A 22200-nucleotide genomic window follows, 5' to 3' on the forward strand; every position below is an offset into this window, starting at 1 on the left:
TAGCCACACACAAACTTAATGTTTTTAATAAAACTCACCACACAACAAACAAAAACAGCTGTTACGGTTTGCTGTTTTTTTAATAGGTTGTTTTCTTAACGGGTATGAAAAATCGACTTTTAATTAAATGAAGAAAGTCGAAAAATCGACTTTTAACTAAATGCAAAAAGTAGAAAAGTCGACTTTTCATAAAATACAAAAAGTCGAAAAGTCGACTTTTCGTTTCAACTATAGAACCCTACTAACAAAGTCGACTAGCAAATAAAAAATGAAAAATTCGGGAAAAAGGACGAGATGTTTTATGTATTATATTTATCGTAATGTTAACATATTTCATAATATTGTTTTATATTATTCCTGTGGCAGCTAACTAAACATCAAAAGATAATTAAGGAAATGTTTCAACAAAAGTTTCATAGTGTGGACCAGGTCTACGTGAACCAAGTGCAAAAACAAAATACATGAAAAATCTTGTTTTTGCCGAACTGCAAAAAAGAAACGCATGCAGACTTTGCTCAACGTTCGATGTATTTGCTCCGCCTCAGATATTTTCGTGTTTTCGCGCCTAATTCGAGTCGCTGTTTTTACTTTAAACCAGCTTCACAAAATATACACTTTTGACACTTGAAAAAGTCTAAATTCAGCTTTTGTTTGATTTTGAAATTGTTTGATGAGGAGAGATATGTAAAATACAGCTAAAAAATCATTGAATTCGTTTTGTGCGAAAGAGAGGGAAATAGCTCGGAATCAGTTTTTATTTAAAATCTTTGAAAATTTTAATATTAAGCGTATTTATGAACTTAACGGCCTTACGGTCTATTTTAAGCCGACGCAGATATTTTTAGTGTCAGCCGCCGCTGCCGTTAATATTTGTCGGCGCAGGGTTCCGAGCGCGTGCGTTTGATAGACAAACGGCAAAAAACTTGAAAGAAAGTCGAAAGAAGAAAAAATTTTGCAATTTGTATTAATTTTCCAAAAAAAAAAGATTTAATAATACTACGAAAATTGTATTTTTTTCTTTTGATGTTAATAACTAATTAAAGCAAAGTGTTGTAACAAAAAAGAGTGATAACAATTTGCAAGAAAATATAAAACAACGGAACAATTGCATCGGAAACGCAAAAAATTCACAATTAAAACGTGTCTACTGCCAAGAAAAAAAAACCCAAATCGAATAGATGAAAAACTGTACAATTGTCAGAAATTATAAGCAACAAGATTAAAGTTAAGAATTTCTTAAATTGTTGAAATTTTTTTAACTATCAAAAAACAAATTACGGATATAAAAACGAAAAAGAAAGAGTGGAAATTTTGCTAAACAAGTGTTAGGTTAGAAACGAATAATCAAAGAGGAATTGAAAAAATAAAAGTGTTTAGTAATAAAAAAAGCCAAAAAAAAGTATAACAACAACAACAGCTAAAACAAAAACAATGACAAACAATACAGAGGAATTGCCAATGCAACAACAAAACGATAACAATGAGCAATTACCCGAACAACAAGCAGAAGCTGGCGGAGGAGGTGAAGAAGCACAACAGCAGCAAGCAAATGTACAAGAAGAGCAACAGGAGGAGCAGGTAAATATGGAAGTGGATGACCAACAGCAACAGCAAGAACAGCCAAACGATGATAATAATGAAAATCAAGATGCCGCCGCGGCAAATGAAGAAGCCCAAGCCGAACAAGCAGATGGTGAAAATCAAAATTCAGATGCTGAAGATGATGACAATGGAGCGGCAGCTGCTGATCCATTTTATGGCTTCGATGAATCTGAACCCAATTTGGAGGAAAAAGACATGGCTCAAGTCTTACAATTTTGGGAATCAAAACATACTACATCGGGCTTTGACCCCGTACCAATATTAAAAAGGTAATTAGTAACTATTTCTTTAATTTTTTTATCAGTTTATTTTTTATTAGTGACGTTTGCATAAAAAATGTGATGAAATCACATAAAAAAGAAATATATTTTTTGTACGTTCATACATACATATGTATGTTTGTATTTTGTTTTCTGTTCATGTACTGTGGGGAGGAGGTCATACTAGAGAGTTATGTTTTTTATTTATTTGTTGTTGTTTATTTTTTTTCTAGAAAATGTTTGTTGTTTTTATTTAAAGAATTCAATATTATTAATTTGAATTTAAAGAAATTGCTAGGTATTTAACTACAATATTTTTATTAAATTTTGCAAGTTGAAGGCAAATATTTATGGTTAAAATTATTCTTTGATGTAGACACAACCATATTTAGAACTTTTTTTTGTGTTTACAAAGCTTTATGTAGAAATAGTAGATGGTCATTACATTGTAATTTTCTACAAAAGGAATACAATATCTACTTGTCCCATTAACAGGATGAAGAAAAATTTTATTGAATATTTAGTGGAATAAGTTTAATTAAAAATATTTACATTTATAAATTAGAATTATATCCCCAGAGTATAGTTTAGAAGAATTAGGGTTATGTACAACAACCATGTGGTGTACGATAAGGAAAATAATAAATCCCTTCGTGTGATCCATAGGACTAGAATTAGTAGTTTAATAAAGAAGTAAAACTCAAAAAACAACCTATTACTCAGACAAACGCGTAAAGGTTTAGGTTGCATTCGCATTAAGCCCTGGCCTTTAAACCTAAGGCACTTTGCTATTAAATCTACTATATCAGGGTTGATTTATGGTGTGATAAAATCTATTAGAGATCATAGTGTTTTTGAATAAATCTCCCGAAAACTGGATATTAACTTCCCGAAACGAAAGTTTTATTATATCTAACAAATTTTTAGGTGGCTTTTGCATTAAGCCCTGGTGTTTAAATCTAAGGCAATCTACTATGTCAAGGCTGATTATAGTGTTACAGAATCTATTAGAGATCATAGTGTTGTTTCTATCATTCTCACTACAACTGGATATCCACTTCACGGAACGAATCAGGCAAATATTGTCAACTTAGTGTCAGCTATATCAAAGATTTCTCCCACAGTCGAAACACGTTTTTACTTGTGCAGAAATAGAGAATTAGGATCTCACAATCCGATATCGCTTTAGATCTTTAGGGAAGCCTTTGTAAACTAGTAGAAAGTGTCTCTATCTATCTATCTATCTATCTATCTATCTATCTATCTATCTATCTATCTATCTATCTATCTATCTATCTATCTATCTATCTATCTATCTATCTATCTATCTATCTATCTATCTATCTATCTATCTATCTATCTATCTATCTATCTATCTATCTATCTATCTATCTATCTATCTATCTATCTATCTATCTATCTATCTATGGATTCAAATATTATGATAAATTTAGCTGACATTTCAAACATATTCTTTCTAAAATTTAATTTGTTTATATAATGTCCTTTCTCTTCATTTTAGATTGGCTGAAATTTTCGAAAAAGAAAAAGAAATTTACATGCGTAAAGATCCAGATCCATTCGATGAACGTCATCCCTATCGTACAGATCCCAGCTGTCAATTTGGTTTCCTACTCAAACAACTATTTCGCAAAGATCATTTTATGAAAAAGGTATAAAATTTCAATGATTATAAAATAAAATAAGAAAAATCATTTAACTTTTAAACTAAAATAATATTGTTTTTGTTTTTTTCCCCTTACAGTTGGTTAATGATTATTTGCGTGATAACTATTTCACAAGGCAAAATATCCAGAAAAGTTCTTATGAATTAAATATTTTAGCTTTACGTTTAATTTTGGTCATCATGCCGGGTCTAGAAACAACAGCTGTTTTTCAGGTGGAATTTGATAATCTCATTAATCGTATTTATGGCTGGGCTGAGGATAGTATTGAACCATTACAAAGTTATGCCACAGGTTTATTGGCTGCAGCTATGGAGGTAACCGATATTGCCATAACATTTCGTGATATGAATACACGTTTAGTGCCGAAAATGATAAAACGTTTACATATGCTGCAGGCTATACACAAAAGTAAGTTTTGTGTGTGTTTTTTTTAAGGAAGAGTGAATATTAATATTAATTTTGAGTTTTATTATATATTGCAGCAATTTTACAGCCTCCCTCCACAACAGAAGTACCTTCTGCCAATAACTCTATTGATAGTTCTTTAGGCTGTAGTTCAAATATGGAACGTATACTGCCTTCTTGGATGGCTGGCTCAGCACCTCAATCACCTCAACGTTTAGATGATAGCACAGCCAGTGCACGTTGTCACAATAGTAGTGCTTTGGATACATTTGTTAACACTTCCAACTTATCCACACTTTTGGAAAATAGCCGTGATGCTTTTCCCGCCAACAATGCTGGTCGTTATTATAAGAAAATGTATATTTCTATACATCCACCTTCGGCAGAGACCAGTCAAATGCTAATATTACGTTATCTTACTACCATGGGTGAATATCAAGAGTTTTTGGGTTTGGTATTTGAACACAATGCCATGCAATTGATTTTCGGTTATATTGAAAATTTGGATAGACGTGATACATGTTTGGCCTTTGAAGCCCTTAAATATTTGGCCTCTCTATTGTGTCATAAGAAATTTGCTCTGGAATTTATATCACATGGTGGTTTAGAGGTGAGTAAAGGAAGTTTTTTATTTGGTTAAAAATTGAAATTAACTTTTCTTTTTCTTTTAGCGCATTTTAAAAGTTCCTCGCCCTAGTATTGCCGCTACTGGAGTTTCTATTACCTTATACTATTTGGCTTATTCAGAAGATGCTATGGAACGTATATGCACCATGCCCAAGTATATAATTACCGAATTGGTTAAATATGCTTTATGGATATTGGGTCATTCCTATGATTCGGGTAAATGTCATGCCACCATGTTCTTTGGTCTAAGTTTTCAATTTAAAGTTATGTTAGATGAGTTTGATGCTCAAGATGGTTTAAGAAAACTATACAATGTGGTAAGTTAACAGAATTCTCTAATAGACCCATGGAAGTAAAGTATTTAACACATTTCCTTGTTTTTCTAAGATTTCCGTTTTGAAAATTCTTAATCCCTCCAATAATGATGATGACGATAATAACGAACTTAATGAAGATGTTGAATGTGCTTCGCGGCAAATGGTGCGTCATGTTTGTGTGGCCCTAAAGCGTTATATGGAATCACATCTTTTCTATAAATACAACAACTTTATGTGTCAACAGTATCCGGTATCAAGTGAATTTAATCGCAATATTACTAAAGCTGCTAAGTCAACAGTAGAACAAATCAACGAACAGATACGTACGCTTCAAGAAAATACCTCAGTAAGAGCTCATTGGGCTCCAGTAGATCAGCTCTTAAAATTAGGTGGCATAACATTACTGCTAAAGATTATAGCTTTTTCCTATGATTGGAATAATGGTGGTCGCTCGGAAACAGTGCGTACTGCTTTAGATGTTCTCTCTATATGCTGTGTTATACCACGTGTGTATGTGGCCTATTGTGATCTATTGGAATTGCCCGATCATGTCACCACTTCGGGTATATATTCCATATTGGGTGCTGCTGCAGGTGATATAGTGCCTGATGCAGATGTACAAAAGTCTGCCTTGGCGGTGCTATGTAACTGTGTCTGTTCTCCCATTGCTAGGGTAAGTTTTAACAGAATCTTTCTTTAACATTTGGAATTTTATACTAAAATGTTTTCCTTTTCTATATTCTGTAGAAAGAACCCAATAGTCTTATCAAGTGTTTTGGTTCCTCTAAGAAAAACAAACACAACAACAAATACAGCGAGGAACTGGTGGAAAAAGTGTGGGAATCTGTTTGTTCCAATAATGGCATTATTGTTTTACTTTCCCTTATGCAAATCAAAACACCTATTACCGATGCTGATTGCATACGCGGCATGGCCTGTCGTGCTTTAGCCGGTCTAGCACGTTCAGAACGTGTCAAACAGATTGTAGGCAAATTGCCTCTATTTGCCAGTGGTCAAATACAAACTTTAATGCGTGATCCTATACTACAGGAGAAAAGAGCTGAACATGTTATATTCCAGAAATATGCTTTGGAACTACTAGAGCAGGTGTCTGGTAAAACTAAACCATTCAGTCATCAATTGGATCCCACCTTGGCCAATATACACAAAGCTAATATAATAGCACAAACCAAAATACAATATAACGAACAGCAGCTATATCAATTGATCTATGATCATTTGGAATCTAAAGGACTCTCACAAACTGCCCAAATGTTACAAAAGGAAGCTGGTCTACAATTGCCCTCAACAACCACCAAAAGTTTTCACCAATCACCGTTTGATTATAAGGTATTGCCCACTAGTTCTATAGCACGTAATCGTTTGCGTAATCGCATGCAGGATGTTAATCAAGCTATAAACAGTGCTACCAATCAAACACCACCTAGTAGTAGCTCAGCACCTAATGGTGGAGAATTATTAAATGGCAGTTTTAGTGAAGATCAGGTCATGAATACAGTGACACCCATTAAATTGGTCAAGAAAACAGAGAAAACCAATCCACCCTCTAGCACTACATTAAGCACTACCAACAGTACTGTTCCCAAGTCAACATTAAACAATGCTAATCAACAAAGATCTCTACAAAAACAAATTTCCGTAGTGGATCCCAATAGCTTAATGGAAGTCGGTTCACCACCTTCAACTACGGGTATTTCATTGGGTACCATTGTCACTGAATACTTAACAAATCAACATGCTCTTTGCAACAATCCCATGACTACTTGTCCCCAATTTGATTTGCTAACACCTCACAAATGTCCCGATCCCAAACCGAATCGTGTTTTGGGCGATAATCTTAATGTAACCAATCGTTTCTTTAGAGCACAAGCCGGCTATAATACTCGTAAAATGAATAGACGTTTTGTGCATTCCTATTTTGCTCCTTGGCGTACTATACGTTCTACGGATAGCAATGAAATCAACTTTTCCTCCTGTCACATTGTACAAAATTCCGATCTTCTACTGGTGGGCACACATCAGGGCGAGGCTAAAGCATTCAATATTAATCATGCTACGGAAGAGTTTTCCTCACGCTGTCATAGTTATATTATTGATTCAATACAATCGAATCGTACTGGAGACTTGGTATTAACTTCAGCCAGCTGGCGTTCACCTTTAAGTGTTTTGTGGTCTATTAAGGATTCCGATTTTGTATCAAAAATACAATTTAATGATGAGTTTTATTGTGAATTTAGTAAATTGTCACAGGACAAAATCATAGGCACACAAAATGATGTAAGTTTTATGGTTTCTTAGTTACAAACAAAATAGTTTCATTATATTTATCTGTTTGCAGTGTTGCACTATATATGATATAGCCAAGGGTCAACTGATATCAACATTTACACCCACTTTGGGTAATCAATATAGTAAAAATCGTGCTACTTTCTGTCCCACCGATGAATTGGTATTATCAGGTTTGTCTTTGTCAATTTAAACTTTCTTTTTAGTGAAATTAAAGTGTTTCCTTAACAGATGGTGTTCTTTGGGATGTGAGATCGGGCAAAGAAATTCATAAATTTGATAAATTAAATCAATCCTTATCAGGTGTCTTCCATCCAAATGGTTTAGAGGTTAGTACAAAACTATTTTCTTAAAAAATTTAAAATGTAAAGAAATTTAATGTTTTCCTTACAGATTATTTCCAATACCGAAGTATGGGATTTGCGCACGTTCCATTTATTACAAACTGTACCGGTGTTGGATCAGTGTCTCTTGAAATTCTCTCCCCTAAACACTATATATGGTATACGTTTGGAAATGGAATATCGTAACGATTTCGATGATACAACCAATTACGATACCAGCTTTAAGGTCCTAGATGCCTACGATTATTCTTCGATATCGACCATAGATGTTAAACGTAGCCTATTCGATTTGAGTGTCAATGGTAATGGCAGTCTAATAGCTTTGGTAGAGGATCAACCCTCATACGAGACAAAATCCGAAACATTTGTAAAGATATATTGTGTGGGCATGAAGAAAACCGAACAAGATGAAGAGGTGTGTGATATGAATACTGAAAATCTTGTTAACAACAGTAGTTCTAACCAATTGCCGAACTTGACTCGTTTGTATGAGAATTCGGGTACAAGTGACGGTGGTATGGGTAGGACAACTGGTAGAGAAGGGGCTAGTATTAGCCTTTTCGGTACGACGGCTGCCAGTGGCAATGGCGGCGTCGGTGGTCATGCTGCGCCGCGCCCCAGGGCTGCTGGCGGCGTTAACGATGTTGGCGTTGGAAACGGTAACGGTGGTGTCGGCGGTGGTGGTGGTAATGGTGCTGGTGGTGGTAATGGTGGCGCAAATGCTATAGAAGCTAGGAATGCTAATCAATTCGCTATAAGATGGCATGGCAATAATGTCGAAATAGTGCCGCCACATTTGGTGGGTCAAAGACAGCGTCAGTCACAGATACAACCCCAGCCTCAGCCACGTAATCATCATCATCATCATCATCCTCAACAAAACCGCACCAATAACAATAGTAATAACAACAATAACAATCGTGACGCTGACCTAAGAGCCGCCCTAGCGCCCGACCCTATTGAGGGTGTTGGAGGCGGTGGCGGCGGTGTTAATGCAGGCAATGGCGGCGCGGGCGCAGCACAGGCCAATGTTAATAATGATCTCTATGATGATTTGTTTGATTTGGATGATATTGCAATAAATATATTGTCTCTGCTTGTAGGAAGATGAAGAGGAGTGTGAGTCCGACGAGGACAATTCAGACAGTGATGCCTCAGGCAATGGTAAACTTAAAAATTTATTTAAATTTTTTAATATATTGCGACAAAAAGAAGTTTTAATTAATTTGCATTTTTTACAGTATTTGGTTTACGATCTGATGATCAAATGCGCAATGGCAGAAGACGCCGCAATCAAGAAGATGATGATGATGACGACGACGATGATGATGACGATGATGATGATGACGACGATGATGACGATGACGACGACGATGATGACAATGACGACGACGATGATGATGGTGGCTGGATAGATATTGATATGGATGATGATGATGAAGATATTCCCCTAAATAATTTCCGTTTTATTGATTAGAATTTGAAATATTTCAAAACTTCTTCCCCTCAACTATCAAATACCTAGAATATCTGTCTATCTGTCTGTCTACTTCTTCCACTTCTGCCAGTTGTAAATGATAGCAACTTTATTTTGGTCACATATTTGTTTGTTAAATGTTAACAAAAAAACACACACACACAAATATTTAACAAGAATTATGCAAAACATTTCCTTTTACTCTTCTATCTTTCCTAGTTAATGAATGTCTGTTCATTTGTTGTTTGTTCTTCTATTAAAACAAATCATTTTCTTTTTATTTAACTATTCCCCCCCCCCAAAAAAAAGAAGAAATAAAACATTTTAGTTTTAAGTATTGTTTAATTATAAAATACATATACAATTTAATTAATCATTATTTTTTTTTCTTTACAACATTTAACTTTTTTTACTGTTTTTTGTTACATACATTAATATTTTTTTATATATTATAATTTAAATATTATTTAACAATTTAGTATGTGTACAAAAACAGCATCCAGGCAAAAACAAAAAACAACATTATTTTATTTCGAATTATTTGTATTTTAATTGCAAGTTTATTGTTAATTTTCTTTTCATTTTTTCTCTCTCTCTAACTTAAACTAAACTATAATAAATTATGTTGAATGATTATTATTTTGTATGTAAAAAAATTAAAGCAAAACGTTTAAATATATATAAAAAAACATTTTAATACAAAAACTATATTTAGTATATTGTCTAACAAAATAAACTTATTAAAACTTAAAAGAAAAGAAAAAAACACTATAAATGATACAAAAAGAACATAAAAAGAATAATAATAATAGCAGTTATATAATTAATTTAAGTCAATATTTGATGAACATTTAAAAACAAAGAAATTGTATAACAATTTACTTGCATTTTTTATAAGCAAATAAAAAAAAACCTAATGAAAAAGAAATTTACTTATTTGAAATCATAAAGTGTGTTTAATTAAAACTTTAGAAATAAACAGGAGAAATTTATGTTGTTGTAACAGCTAAAACTATAGAATAATCTAATTGGCGGGGGTTCTATATCAATGTCCAGGCTTAAAAATTGGACTACTTCAGCTGAATGTATCCATAAATCCATTGAACAGAGTGAAGTAGGATTAGGTTAGGTTTTCACAGGTAGCCAATTTCGGCTTTACTTGGGTCCATATTGATCCCTTTGTAAATAACTGTAAGAAAAAGAGAAGTAGAGATAGGGAAGAGTGGAGGAGCAGAGACAGTTTGTAAAGAGAAGGAGATGAGAAACAAGCAAGCCAGGGCAGATGCCGTGGTTGAATAGTGTGAGTAATAGGATTCACACCCATTTTTGACAAGTTAATGAACTCTAGAAGACGTTCCAATTGAACGTTTGACAATTCGGATAGATCACCAAAATAGGTCGATTCAAGCGTCCGAAAACGAGCCTCTGCCAAAGCAGGGCAATCGCAGAGAAGATGAGTAATAGTCTCTTCTTCGTCCTCGTTTTGACAACTTCTATCGTTGAACGGGAGACCAATGCGTCTAGCATGGTTCCCAAATTTACAGTGGTCAATGATTATCGATATCAGCCTACTTAACTGCGGTCTTTGGAGACCAAGAAGATATTTAGACCTGTGAGGATCCATTTGTGGCCACAGTACTCTACATAATGAGCACGTGTGTTCACGTGACCATTTGTCGCGAGCGATGCAGAGACAGTTTTCACTGATTTGCCTCTTAATTGCAAGTAGTGGAATGCCGCAGAACTGATCTATATCCATTCTACTGAGCATAGTTCCAGCTCTTGCCAAGGTGTCAGCAATACCATTGCCATACGAAATCCCATGTCCCTTTAACCAAATTAGGGAGATGTTCGAATGTCTCGCCATCTCATTGAGAGACGTCCGGCATTCATGGAACATTTTGGATGTGGAGAACACACCAGTTAGGGATTCTGATATCCCTGTTGGATATCCGATAGTACCTTACCCAGTTTACTGCCCTCCTTATCGCCGATATTTCAGCCTGAAGGATACTACATTCATCATTAAGTCGGAAGGAGATCTTCGTTCCAAATTCCTCAATGAAAATGCCACCACCAACTTCTTTCGTCGTCTTGGATCCGTCTGTATACACTCGGAAGCAATTATTTGGCGGAAAAGGAGATTCTTCAGACTCCTAAGAGATATAATATTGGAACTTGAATTAGGGTTAGCGCAGCTGAATATATGGTGGGTGTCAGAAATACTCTTGTTTTCCGCTGCAGGTTTTCTTCCGTGTCTGCTATGGGCGGTGAGCGAGCTCCAAGTACGACATTCATGGGAGTATCATGCGACCGCGGAATTTATGGCGTCGCTATGAGTGTCGTGCCAGACGTTTGTCCATAGAAAACCCCACCAAACGACATATACCTTCATATAGGAAGTTGAAGCATGCGGACTTAATTTCATCAAAAGTATTAATGGTCTCCACCAGAAAAAAGTTTTTGAGTTTTAATGGTCTCCACCAGTATATATTTGAGTTTAAATGGTCTCCACCAGATTATATCGTGAGTATTTTATGGTCTCCACCAGTTAAAAACATAACCTCACTCTGAGTTAAAACGAAAGTACGCGTTTAATGAAGACAACGCATAACTTATAACAGTTATACGAAGTAGTTCATTAAATTAGTGCGGGGTGAGGAGTAATTCTGTCGAAAGTCCAGCAACAAGCAGAAGCCTAACCGTTCTGAGAAATAAAAACGGCGACGAGAGAGTTGTTCCCCAACTCAGACCTGAATTACTAATGTTTTTAAAATTTTACAGTTTTCTCGTATGATTTTGCTGACTGCATTACCCATTTACTGCGTTATCAACAGTTATATAAACAAGTAAGCGGTGATTCACACAGAAAAACTTTTTTTGGAAAACTTTTGATTTTGTGTGTAATAGCAGGTTAGGTTAAAGAGTGCGGGAAGAGGGTGATTGGTTAAGAGACTGATACATGGTAAATATGATTTTCGAGATACCGGAAAATCCATGTACAAAAATTCCAACCATCGTGTGAGATACACAAAGGTCCAGTGGTAACTTGTTCTGTTTTTACTCACCCAGTGGTAGAAAAAGTACCACCGTAAGATAGGGCCACACGTCAGGTACTAACGTAAAGCACTTAGACTTCATGTCTGATACTCTGTAGCGGACTACAATTATTCTGTATCCTAAAATATATTCCCAAATTTAGGGATGAAAATGCCACATTTCACTCGTCCCCCTTTCTTAGAACCGTCTGTATATAATGAGAGGTTTCTTGGGGAGCTACTTGTTCTCTGATGCGGAGTTTTCGGATATGCTCAATGTAGTCGAAATATCTGTGGAGGAAAGGTTTGAGTTCGCAATAGTCAATATTAACTGGAAGAAAGGATGTCTCTTCTATAAGAAAAGTGCTAAGTGCCAGTTTCCTGGCTTCCAGATCAGTACTTGATTGAACTAAAACAGAACTAGAACAAAACTAGAGCAAAACAAGAACCAAACTACAGTTGAACAAGAACAGAACTTTAAGAGAACTAAAATAGAACCGAACTAGACAAAAATTAGAGCAGAACTAGTACACGACTAGAACAGAACTACAACTAAACTAGAACATATCTAGAACAGAACTACAACTGAACTAGAACATATGTGTAACAAAACTATAACTGAACTTAATCAAAACTAGAACGGTACTAGAACTGAAAAAGTACTTCCGAAAAACTGAACTAGAACCGAAGAATTAGTAAACTTGATATAAACTAATATAGAACAAGAACTGAAATATAACTGTATTAAAACCGAATTAGAATTGTACTAGAACAGAAAAAGATCTGGATTACAATGGAACTAGAAGAGAATTAACACATAACTAGAACAGGGCCGAAATATCCATTAAGATTCTATTGAGATTTCGATCGATCTACAGTCTAGTCTATAGTCTAGTCTATAATATAGTCTATAATATAGTCTATAATATAGTCTAGTCTATAGTCTAGTCTATTGTCTAGTCTATAGTCTAGTCTATAGTCTAGTCTATAGTCTAGTCTATAGTCTAGTCTATAGTCTTGTTTATAGTCTTGTGTATAGTCTTGTCTATAGTCTAGTCTACAGTCTAGTCTATAGTCTAGTCTATAATCTAGTCTATAGTCTAGTCTATAGTCAAGTCTATAATCTAGTCTATAGTCTAGTCTATAGTCTAGTCTATAGTCTAGTCTATAGTCTAGTCTATAGTCTAGTCTATAGTCTAGTCTATAGTCTAGTCTATAGTCTAGTCTATAGTCTTGTATATAGTCTTTTGTTTAGTCTTGTATATAGTCTGGTCTATAGTATTGTCTATACTCTAGTTTATAGTGTACTCTATAATCTAGCCTATTGTCTTATCTATAGTCTAGTATATAATCTTGTCTATAGTCTATATTCTAATCTATAGTTTAGCCTATAGTTTAGTCAATAGTTTATCCTATAGGTTAGTCTATAGGTAAGTCTATATTCTAGTTTATAATCTAGTTTATAGTTTAGTCAATAGTCTAGTTTATAGTCTAAGTAGTATATATACTAGTCAACCTACAAACTGCACTAGGCCAAGTTTAGAATTTTCTTTTTGTAGTTTTATTACACTGTGTTATTAATTTATCTTATCTGCATAATGCAAATACATTTGGATTAATATTTAAATTTTCTTTTTGTAGTTTTGTTACACTGTGTTATTAATTTATCTTATCTGCATTAATGCAAATACATTTGGATTAATATTTAAATAATTATAAACAATAATAAGGTAGCTGGCATAAAAGTTCTTACAATTTATTTCATTAAGAACCCTCCCCCTCCCCAAAAAACAAAAAAAAAAACTAGAAAAATTTTGTTTCACTATTTGTTCGTAATATGTACTTAATAAAATTTGTATGAATTATGTATTCTCACAATGTATGTTTGTAAGAAAGCTGTAATTTCCATAGCGAAAATAAATATTCACAAACACATTAGGGTGGCCCCATTGTGGAAGAAAAAATCGAGATCGCAAATAAAACAGATGCTCTAGAAGTCTGCTAAAATTTGCTAAGTTTAATTTTCTAAAAAACTGGAATCTTTTGAATATTATTTTATACTAGACGAAACAAAGTATTACCCTAATATTTCTATGTTAACGACTTTATATAAAATGCAATTTCAAGAATATTTGAATACTTTATTTTTGAAATATATATTTTTTTTGTTGCTAAAGTCACAAACATGTTTCAATAAAATATTGCCAAAAAAATAAAATAAAATATAACAATAAATGGAAAACATTCCACGATATCAGAAAGCTTTTTGTTGTTTTAAATTATTTATTTTTTGCAAAATAAATTAAATTTAGTTAGATTTTGTTTATTGTTTGCTTTTGATTTGTTATAATCTAATTCCAACCAACACCTAATACATATACATATATGTAAGTAAGTACATTGGCTATTAATTAAATCAATTTTATTATAAAAATAAATCAATTCAGTTGCTGACTATCATTTGAACTTAACGCACATTACTTACAAAATTTAACGGATTTACGCGAAATACTATTTATCTAAAATAATTTAAACGGATAAGATTTAATAAAATAAATAAAACAAAATGTTGAAATATTCTTTATTTACTATTTCCATAATATTGTGTTGTTCAATATCGTGGTGTGTCCAAACATTTGAAGAAAATACAAAATTTTGCATACGTACGGAACCTATGCTTTTATCGGAAATTGAAAAACGTATAAAACCCATTGATGATAATATAAATTGTGATATTGTGGCCACCACACTGACCGTTAATGAAAAGGTATAATACTATATTTATAAGTTAATAATTATCAGTTAATTTTACAAATACATTAGGGTGTTACTTAATAGAAGATTTTAAAGAAATGTTATAAAAACTAGAGACTAGTGGAAAAAACACATTCACAAAACATTCGATCATTCGATAATCCAATTATTTTTAGATAGATAGATAGATAGATAGATAGATAGATAGATAGATAGATTGATAGATAGATAGATAGATAGATAGATAGATAGATAGATAGATAGATAGATAGATAGATAGCACTAAAACCAATTAGATTTTGAGTAGATTTTGCCGAAATCTACTTACGAAGTATTTTTGTTTGGTATGGTAAACCTAGTTAAAATCAAATAGATTTGGTTCTAAATCACATAAGTATTAAATTTCATGGTGGCTATTACACTTAATATTTTTTGACATAAAGGTTAGGTTAGGTTGATAGGAGGATGTATACTACATCAAATCCGAAGAAATACACCTTGTGGTGGTTTTAGATTGGCAGGATCAAGTGGGTTGGTTTGTCAAAATAACAAAAGTAAATTAATTAAGAGTTTGTTTTGTAACCGGCAGTGTTTGCCGTTGGCTACGCTATTGCTTTTGCCGATCTTACCTTAATAAGGGCAAAAGGAGATTTTCTGAATAAAATTCAAGGCAATGTAGTTGCCGATTTGAGTCTTAGTCTTAATCTGTTTTATTTGTGGCCAAGGGGCTCTTTTTATATAAAATTTACATATCTTCTTTACTATTCTAACTTATTCTAATTTACATTCTATCTTGCTTAATCCTATTCCATACATGCACTTATTCTAATTTCGACAGTTGCAACTTGAAGAGTTGACCAATCAGGTTGTCTTCCAATTGGGGAATTGAGTGACTTTAATAATGTCACTCAAACACCAATATGATCCCTTTAAGCATTCGTCACATTTCATTCAAGTGCAGCTTGATCGATTTTGTTTATGTTTGGAGTGTGCGGTGTATGTGTATGTACGTGTGTGTGTTGATGTTTTTGTACAGTGGTGTGTAATGCAAGAGCACACTACACCCTCGCCCTTAAGAGAAAAATTAGGGGATTGATTTTTCTAAGTACATGCATGGTAACAATCAATTTTATAATATTTCTTATAAAAAAATAGTTTTACAATTACATATATTCCTCTTTATATATATAAATCTTAATATTAAAATTAGTTAGTAAAAATTTCTGATAAACTTATAAAATAGAATTAAATGGTTTTAATTGATTATTGTGAAATAGTTTGGTTTTTCCATTATAGTCTATTGAAGTATTTACTCCATTTCTACTTATAATTCTATATGGACCCTTATACGGACTTTGGTTCTTCTTCCTATTTTCTACTTTTAATAATACTAGATCACCTACTTCTAAATTTAACTTATTTTCATATTTATTATTTAATGTTCTTTTTTCTTTGGTTTTGTTAATTATATTTTTGGCTTTATCTAATGCGAATTGTAATCTAACTCGTAGCTCTTGTACATAATCATCATAATTGTAAATTTTATTTTTGTTTATATTAAAAGTATCAGATGGCAAGCATGGCAATTTACCATATACTAATTCAAAAGGTGAATAACCTGTATCTATATGAGGAGCTGTATTATAAGCGAACGTAAAATATGGAATCCATTTGTCCCATTCATAATCATTTGCTGTTGTCAGCAAAAATTCATTAAGAACTCTATGGTTTCTTTCAACTGAACCTAACGTTTCATGGTGGTATGGTGTTGAAAATATTTGTTTAATTTGAAGTAATGAGCATACATTGCTCATTAACTCATTTACCAATTCTGTTCCTTTATCAGATTTAAGTACTTTAAACTGTCCATACTTTAGAATAAATTGTTCAACTAGTGTTTTTGCTGTAGTGAGTGCATCTTTAGTTGACATTGGGTGTGCAACAACAAATTTTGTTAATTCACATTGCATTGTAAGTATGTATCGTATCGGTACTCGTTTGAAATACGAAGAGGACCTACAGTGTCGATTGAAATCACTTCAAAACTATTGTTATATAGATAGTTAGATAGATAGATAGATAGATAGATAGATAGATAGATAGATAGATAGATAGATAGATAGATAGATAGATAGATAGATAGATAGATAGATAGATAGATGCATTTGAAATGCTATATACCTAAAGTAATTAACTTTTAGGTCTAGATATTTGGCTATATTTCACCCATGAAATGGAAAAACTATAGTTCATGAGATACCGACTAATTTCCAGAAAGAAACTTTGTTAAACAACTGAGATGCAAATTGAATATATATTTAGGTTTCGACTAAGAGTCTCTAGCGGGAATCTAACTTACAACCTCCAGATTGATAATATAATTTTCATAATTGATATAATTTTCTCCCTTGGCAATAGATTTCCTGTTTTTAGATCCTGTACTGTTTTTATAAGTTTAATTTCTTTTTCGAAGAATCAATGGAAATATGCTAAACAATTTCTATTGCAACCACTTTCCTTATTTGCATGACCAATGTCAGGGTTATTTGATGAAATTAATGCTATTAAAAATCTAAAATTAAACAAAATAGTTATGTGGTTAAACATGCATTCAGTATTATGTATTACAAGTATTGTTTAAAATGTTCTTTAGTTAATTGAATCATTATTATTTGAATTCTCATCTGTCTACTGGTATTATTTAATACACGAATTTAATACCATATTTGTAATATTTTTTATTTAATTCTCTGGAGGTTATTTTAACATAATAGTAGTGATATTAACCAGAACAAAATGATTTATACGGTTGCGATATTATGTATATTAGGGTGGTGTAAAGAAAAATATTAAATTTAAAATTTCAGAGTTAAAAAAAATTATTTTTATATATTATTGTGTTCGGTTTGGTTTCTCTTATAAATTTGTACATTTAATAGAGTTGAGACCTCCCCTATGAATAATGATGACAACTGTTGCACATGATTTGGCGACAGGTTGACTTTGAAGTTAAATTTATGGAGATGACAAAATTTTATTTTACATGCTGTATTAAATGTTTATATATTTGACAATGTTTTTGTTAGAAATTTACATAGTATGTACATGTGTATTAATTGTTTAAACATTTTTTCAGTTATTTAATTCGGATTTTTGTAATTCTGGATTATTTTCTTTGACTTTCTCCTGTATGCCTCAGACAGCTGTTTTGGTCGACTCCCCTTGCAAGGTTAGGTTGATAGGAGGATGTATACTATATCAAATCCGAAGAAATACACTTAGACCACTATCGAGCATGTTGTGCGCTCCAGTTCATGAAAAAATATTATTCACTGAATGTATTATTTTTCTATGTTTAGAAACTCAGTTTCCTAATTCGTAATTCCTAAGAATCTTTCTATCAGTGTTGGTTAAGAATGTTATTTCCGGAATAACAACATTTTCAAGATACTTGGATCTAACTTCGACGAATGCCTGACAGTGGCAAAAAAAGTGCCGGTCCTCTTCACATGCTCTACATTCGACTGAATCCGCTCGTCCAATTTTGTATAGATGTGCACGTAATCCTGTGTGTCCACTCAGAATACGTACCATCATTAGGGTTGTATAAATCGACTTTCGAATAATCGAACAATCGACTTTTTGTCGAAAAATGTCGAAGTCGACTATTTTGTTCCAAAAAAGTCGATAACTCGACTATCGTCTATGAATAAAGTCGAAAAGTCGATTTTGTAAATAAAAGTCGAAAAGTCGGAAAATCGAAAAAAGCCGAAAAGTCGAAAGAGTCGAAAAAAGACGAAAAGTCGGACAAAGTCGGAAAAAGTCGAAAAAAGTCGGAAAAAGTCGAAAAAATCGGAAGAAGTCGAAAATAGAAAGAAGTCGAAAAAACTCCAAAAATTGCAACAAATAGAAAAAAATATAAATAAATTTTTTTTATCAATAATAATAATAATAATAATAAATAATAATAAATAATAATAATATAATGTTAAATGGCAACATTATAAATTTACGCTTCTGGCTTCGGAAAAAGTCGGAAAAAGTCGATAAGTCGGAAAAAGTCGACTATTTATAAAATATCAAAAGTCGAAAATTCGAAAAATCGACTTTTAATTAAATGAAAAAAGTCGAAAAGTCGAAAAATCGACTTTTAACTAAATGCAAAAAGTCGAAAAGTCGACTTTTCATAAAATGCAAAAAGTCGACTTTTCGTTTCAACTATAGAACCCTAACCATCATACTAACCTCAGACTTGCTCATTTTGAGGAGATTTCTCGTCTTGCTCTCATCAGGGTCACCCCATAGAATCTTTGTGGTTCTAACCACCGTTTCATTATTCCAAGAGGCCTTATGCGATACTCTCATCCATATTTTTAAATCAGCTTTTGTTGCGTCGAATGGTTTTGCGTTTGTCATGTTAACTACATCGAGCTCCCTTTCCTTTAAAGCTATTACATTCGTCCTTTCGTTGCTGACTACTCCCGAGTGGTCTGCTACCCATATGATGTAAACCTTACCTTTGGGAGAGTATTCATTTAAAGCTTTCTTACAATCCAATACGGTCTTAGATTTAATTCTATCATCTGATATCGCCCTAATTGCCTTCTGGCTGTCGGTAAATATATTAAGTCCTGTAGGCGCCATTAATAATGGGTTAGTATAAATTAACCCAATTTACACATTCCGTTATTGCTTGTACTTCTGCCTGGAAGCTTGTCTTATGATTAGGTAAACGGTGGTATATTTATGTTTCTGGGTCTTCACTTTGTCCCCTAATTTAGAGCCATCCGTGTAGCAACGGATTCCTACTGGTATTTGCTCCAATGTTCCGCTTGACCAAGACATTCTATCTGAGATTAGCGTTTTAAAGTTTCCGACATATTCTGTGTCTGATATGCGATCAGGCACATCCGATGAATGTATATAACCTTCCAATGTGTCCAGTATACATTGATGACGTGTCCTATAACCGTTTTTGGCCAGTTCGCCTAAAGTTAAGAACCGTTCGGCTGTAAGCGCCGCCTCATATCTTATATATGTTTCAATGGGTGGAATATCTAGCAACGTTTCCAGAGCCTTGATTGAAGTAGCACACATGGCACCACTTAAACCCAAACGGCATCTGTTCCTTAGCATGTAGTTGAGCCAGTTACGGAGCACCCGGTCAACATAAAACTGCTCTAGGGATTGGATAAGGGTATCAGTGTGCATCGTTATTAAAAGCGCCTGCGATGTCAATGCATTCCCGCCAGTGTATACAGTTTGCTATCGAAATATTAACCTATGTAGTAGATGACTTCGTTTAAAGCGATTTCCACCGATCGTCTCTTTACATAAGCATGCTGCTTATATTTAAGGTCTTTGGATGGTATACTGCTTTTAATCATGCTATCGATTATCCGTTCCAAGGTTTTAAGTAGGAAGGACATAAGACTTATCGATCGATAAGACTTAGGTGTCACATAACTAGGTTTTCCTGGTTTGGGTATAAATATTACCCTGGCATTTTGCCATTTAACTGGGGTATATGCCAGTTTTAAGCATGCAGTGAATATCTGTGACAGATGTACGGAAACCACTCCCGCCTCTATCTACAAAAGTGCCTGGAAAATGCCATCCGGTACTGCAGCTTTATAGGGAGTAAAGCTCCTTTAACCATGCCAGATGTAAACTTCATTATCTTTGAACAAGATGTCAGATCCCACCTAATTATTACTTTAATAAAAAAGGATAAATTTTAAATTTCATTCTCCTCATTTTTAGGAAAGCTTCATTAACACTATGTGCAAAGATCACGGCAGTTCCCATAAAGATATTTACTATTATTTCAAATTACACAATGGAGATTTGATAGGACGCAGTGAATATCATGAAATATGTCAGAGTAAAACTAATCCCTTACTGGCCTGGGTACCATATGAACAAATGCAAAAACGTTATGCTCCCGAATTGAATCCAAAGGAGGTGAGTTTTTTGAAAGGCTGTGAAAAAATGTAACTGTTTATACAAATTCTGTATTTGTTCTAGCGTCATAACTATATTGCCAAGGCCACCGATGTTCAACGTGAAAAAACGGAATTATGTTATTTCCGTCATACCGATTTAGTTTATAATATATCCGATAATTTATTCACCTGTGTCGTGATGATATTCGAAGATAATTTCGTAAGTAGACATGTTTATTTTTTGTCCGATTTTGTGGTCTTATTAAAAGTTAATTGATTTCTTAACTTTCAGTATGGCTTGGATTCCAATATAAATGTTTTGGTAGAAATTAAACCGTTAATGTATGAACTACGCAATATAACCTATTTGCCAACGGTAAATTCGACTCTTAGCTATAAAACCCTATTGGGTAAAAAGGAATTGAAAAATCCCAGTAGTGAGAAGAAAGAAATTTTTGGTAATTTAAAGTATGCTTACGTCGAGAAGATTGATCTAAATTTGTCGACGGTTTACCGAGATGATATGATCAAATTACCCTTATTGTTTGAACATAAAAATGCTATTTTAGAATTAGATGATAAGGGCATAGGAGGCATGGATGTTAATGAGGTAATTTAAAGAAATATACAATTTTTTTATTATATATTCTGATTCAAATTTTCAGAAAGCCTATTATGGCCGTAAAATGGAACCAAAAACTAAAATCAAAGTTGATGTTATTGGCCAATGGGCAGAACATCGCGAACAATTTAATGCCGATATTTATGAATACTTTGGTTATGGCATTAAACGTTTTCGCAATGAAATGAAAAATGGTTCGGTAACATTTGTCCGCATCGAAAGTACCGAACCTGTATATGAAATTCCCGAAGAAGATGATATTGTTGTGGCGAAAATACATTCGTTGGGTGGTAAAAAATTTGAACGCCTAAGCGCCGAAGAGGATAGTTTTGGTTTGGATGTTAATGAGAGCATGACATTAAATGAATTGGATAATAATTGGGAAGAAGAAGAAAATCATACTGGAAATCGTCCATATCCAGGTTTTTATCCTTGGTTTATAGTGGCTGTTCTTGTGGTTGCGGGTGTCATTTTGGCGGCAATTTATGGAGTTGTGCGTAATTATAGTAAGAAAAATGAAAGGCAAAACTATAAATTTACTGGTATTTAAGCGGGGGAAGAAGGAAATCAATTAATGAGTATTATACACTTACAGAAATATTGAAATTTTATACTAATATTATTTTATTTTAAAGTTTTTAATAAAATGTTGCTTTTTATTAAGAAAATGTGAATTTTTATTTAGTTAGTTCACTTTTAAATTGGATAGCACGTGTTAAAATTAAAAAAAAAACGTATATGCACTCTTTGACTATGTTGACATCAAATTTAATTCCGTTAGGAGCAGCCTTTTAGATTATCCATGCTAATTAGG

The 22200-nt window shown here is 33.3% G+C and overlaps 2 protein-coding genes across 3 annotated transcripts; both read left to right on the forward strand.

Moving 5' to 3' along the window:
• The first annotated feature begins 881 nt into the window (after window positions 1-881).
• Window positions 882-9323, forward strand: LOC111686593 (protein mahjong). 2 transcript variants are annotated; one of them, XM_023448963.2, is made up of 12 exons: window positions 884-1871; window positions 3385-3535; window positions 3628-3958; window positions 4033-4565; window positions 4627-4899; window positions 4970-5572; window positions 5647-7197; window positions 7259-7379; window positions 7438-7535; window positions 7600-7965; window positions 8654-8714; window positions 8792-9323. In XM_023448963.2, exons 1-12 carry the CDS (start codon window positions 1432-1434, stop codon window positions 9025-9027), a joined length of 4764 nt encoding a protein of 1587 aa, XP_023304731.2. In that variant the 5' UTR covers window positions 884-1431; the 3' UTR covers window positions 9028-9323. The 2 variants fall into 2 exon arrangements, 1 of the variants encoding a protein (XP_023304731.2); XR_006941269.1 differs by having other exon boundaries at window positions 882-1871; window positions 7600-8714; window positions 8792-8880.
• A 5203-nt stretch (window positions 9324-14526) lies between these two features.
• LOC111686596 lies at window positions 14527-22040 on the forward strand. Its single transcript, XM_023448965.2, has 5 exons — window positions 14527-14832; window positions 20583-20783; window positions 20847-20984; window positions 21057-21374; window positions 21430-22040. Exons 1-5 carry the CDS (start codon window positions 14632-14634, stop codon window positions 21934-21936), a joined length of 1365 nt encoding a protein of 454 aa, XP_023304733.2. The 5' UTR covers window positions 14527-14631; the 3' UTR covers window positions 21937-22040.
• Window positions 22041-22200: the final 160 nt, after the last annotated feature.

Source organism: Lucilia cuprina, chromosome 6, assembly GCF_022045245.1.
Source record: "Lucilia cuprina isolate Lc7/37 chromosome 6, ASM2204524v1, whole genome shotgun sequence".
Classification (NCBI taxonomy): Eukaryota; Metazoa; Arthropoda; class Insecta; order Diptera; family Calliphoridae; genus Lucilia; species Lucilia cuprina.

Coding starts and splice junctions, on each gene's coding strand:
- LOC111686593 (XM_023448963.2), top strand. CDS start 1,432: ATGACAAACAATACAGAGGAATTGCCAATGCAACAACAAAACGATAAC. Junction 1,872..3,384: donor CCCGTACCAATATTAAAAAG/GTAATTAGTAAC, acceptor TCTTCATTTTAG/ATTGGCTGAAATTTTCGAAA. Junction 7,536..7,599: donor TCCATCCAAATGGTTTAGAG/GTTAGTACAAAA, acceptor TTTTCCTTACAG/ATTATTTCCAATACCGAAGT.
- LOC111686596 (XM_023448965.2), top strand. CDS start 14,632: ATGTTGAAATATTCTTTATTTACTATTTCCATAATATTGTGTTGTTCA. Junction 14,833..20,582: donor CACTGACCGTTAATGAAAAG/GTATAATACTAT, acceptor CCTCATTTTTAG/GAAAGCTTCATTAACACTAT. Junction 20,985..21,056: donor TGATATTCGAAGATAATTTC/GTAAGTAGACAT, acceptor CTTAACTTTCAG/TATGGCTTGGATTCCAATAT.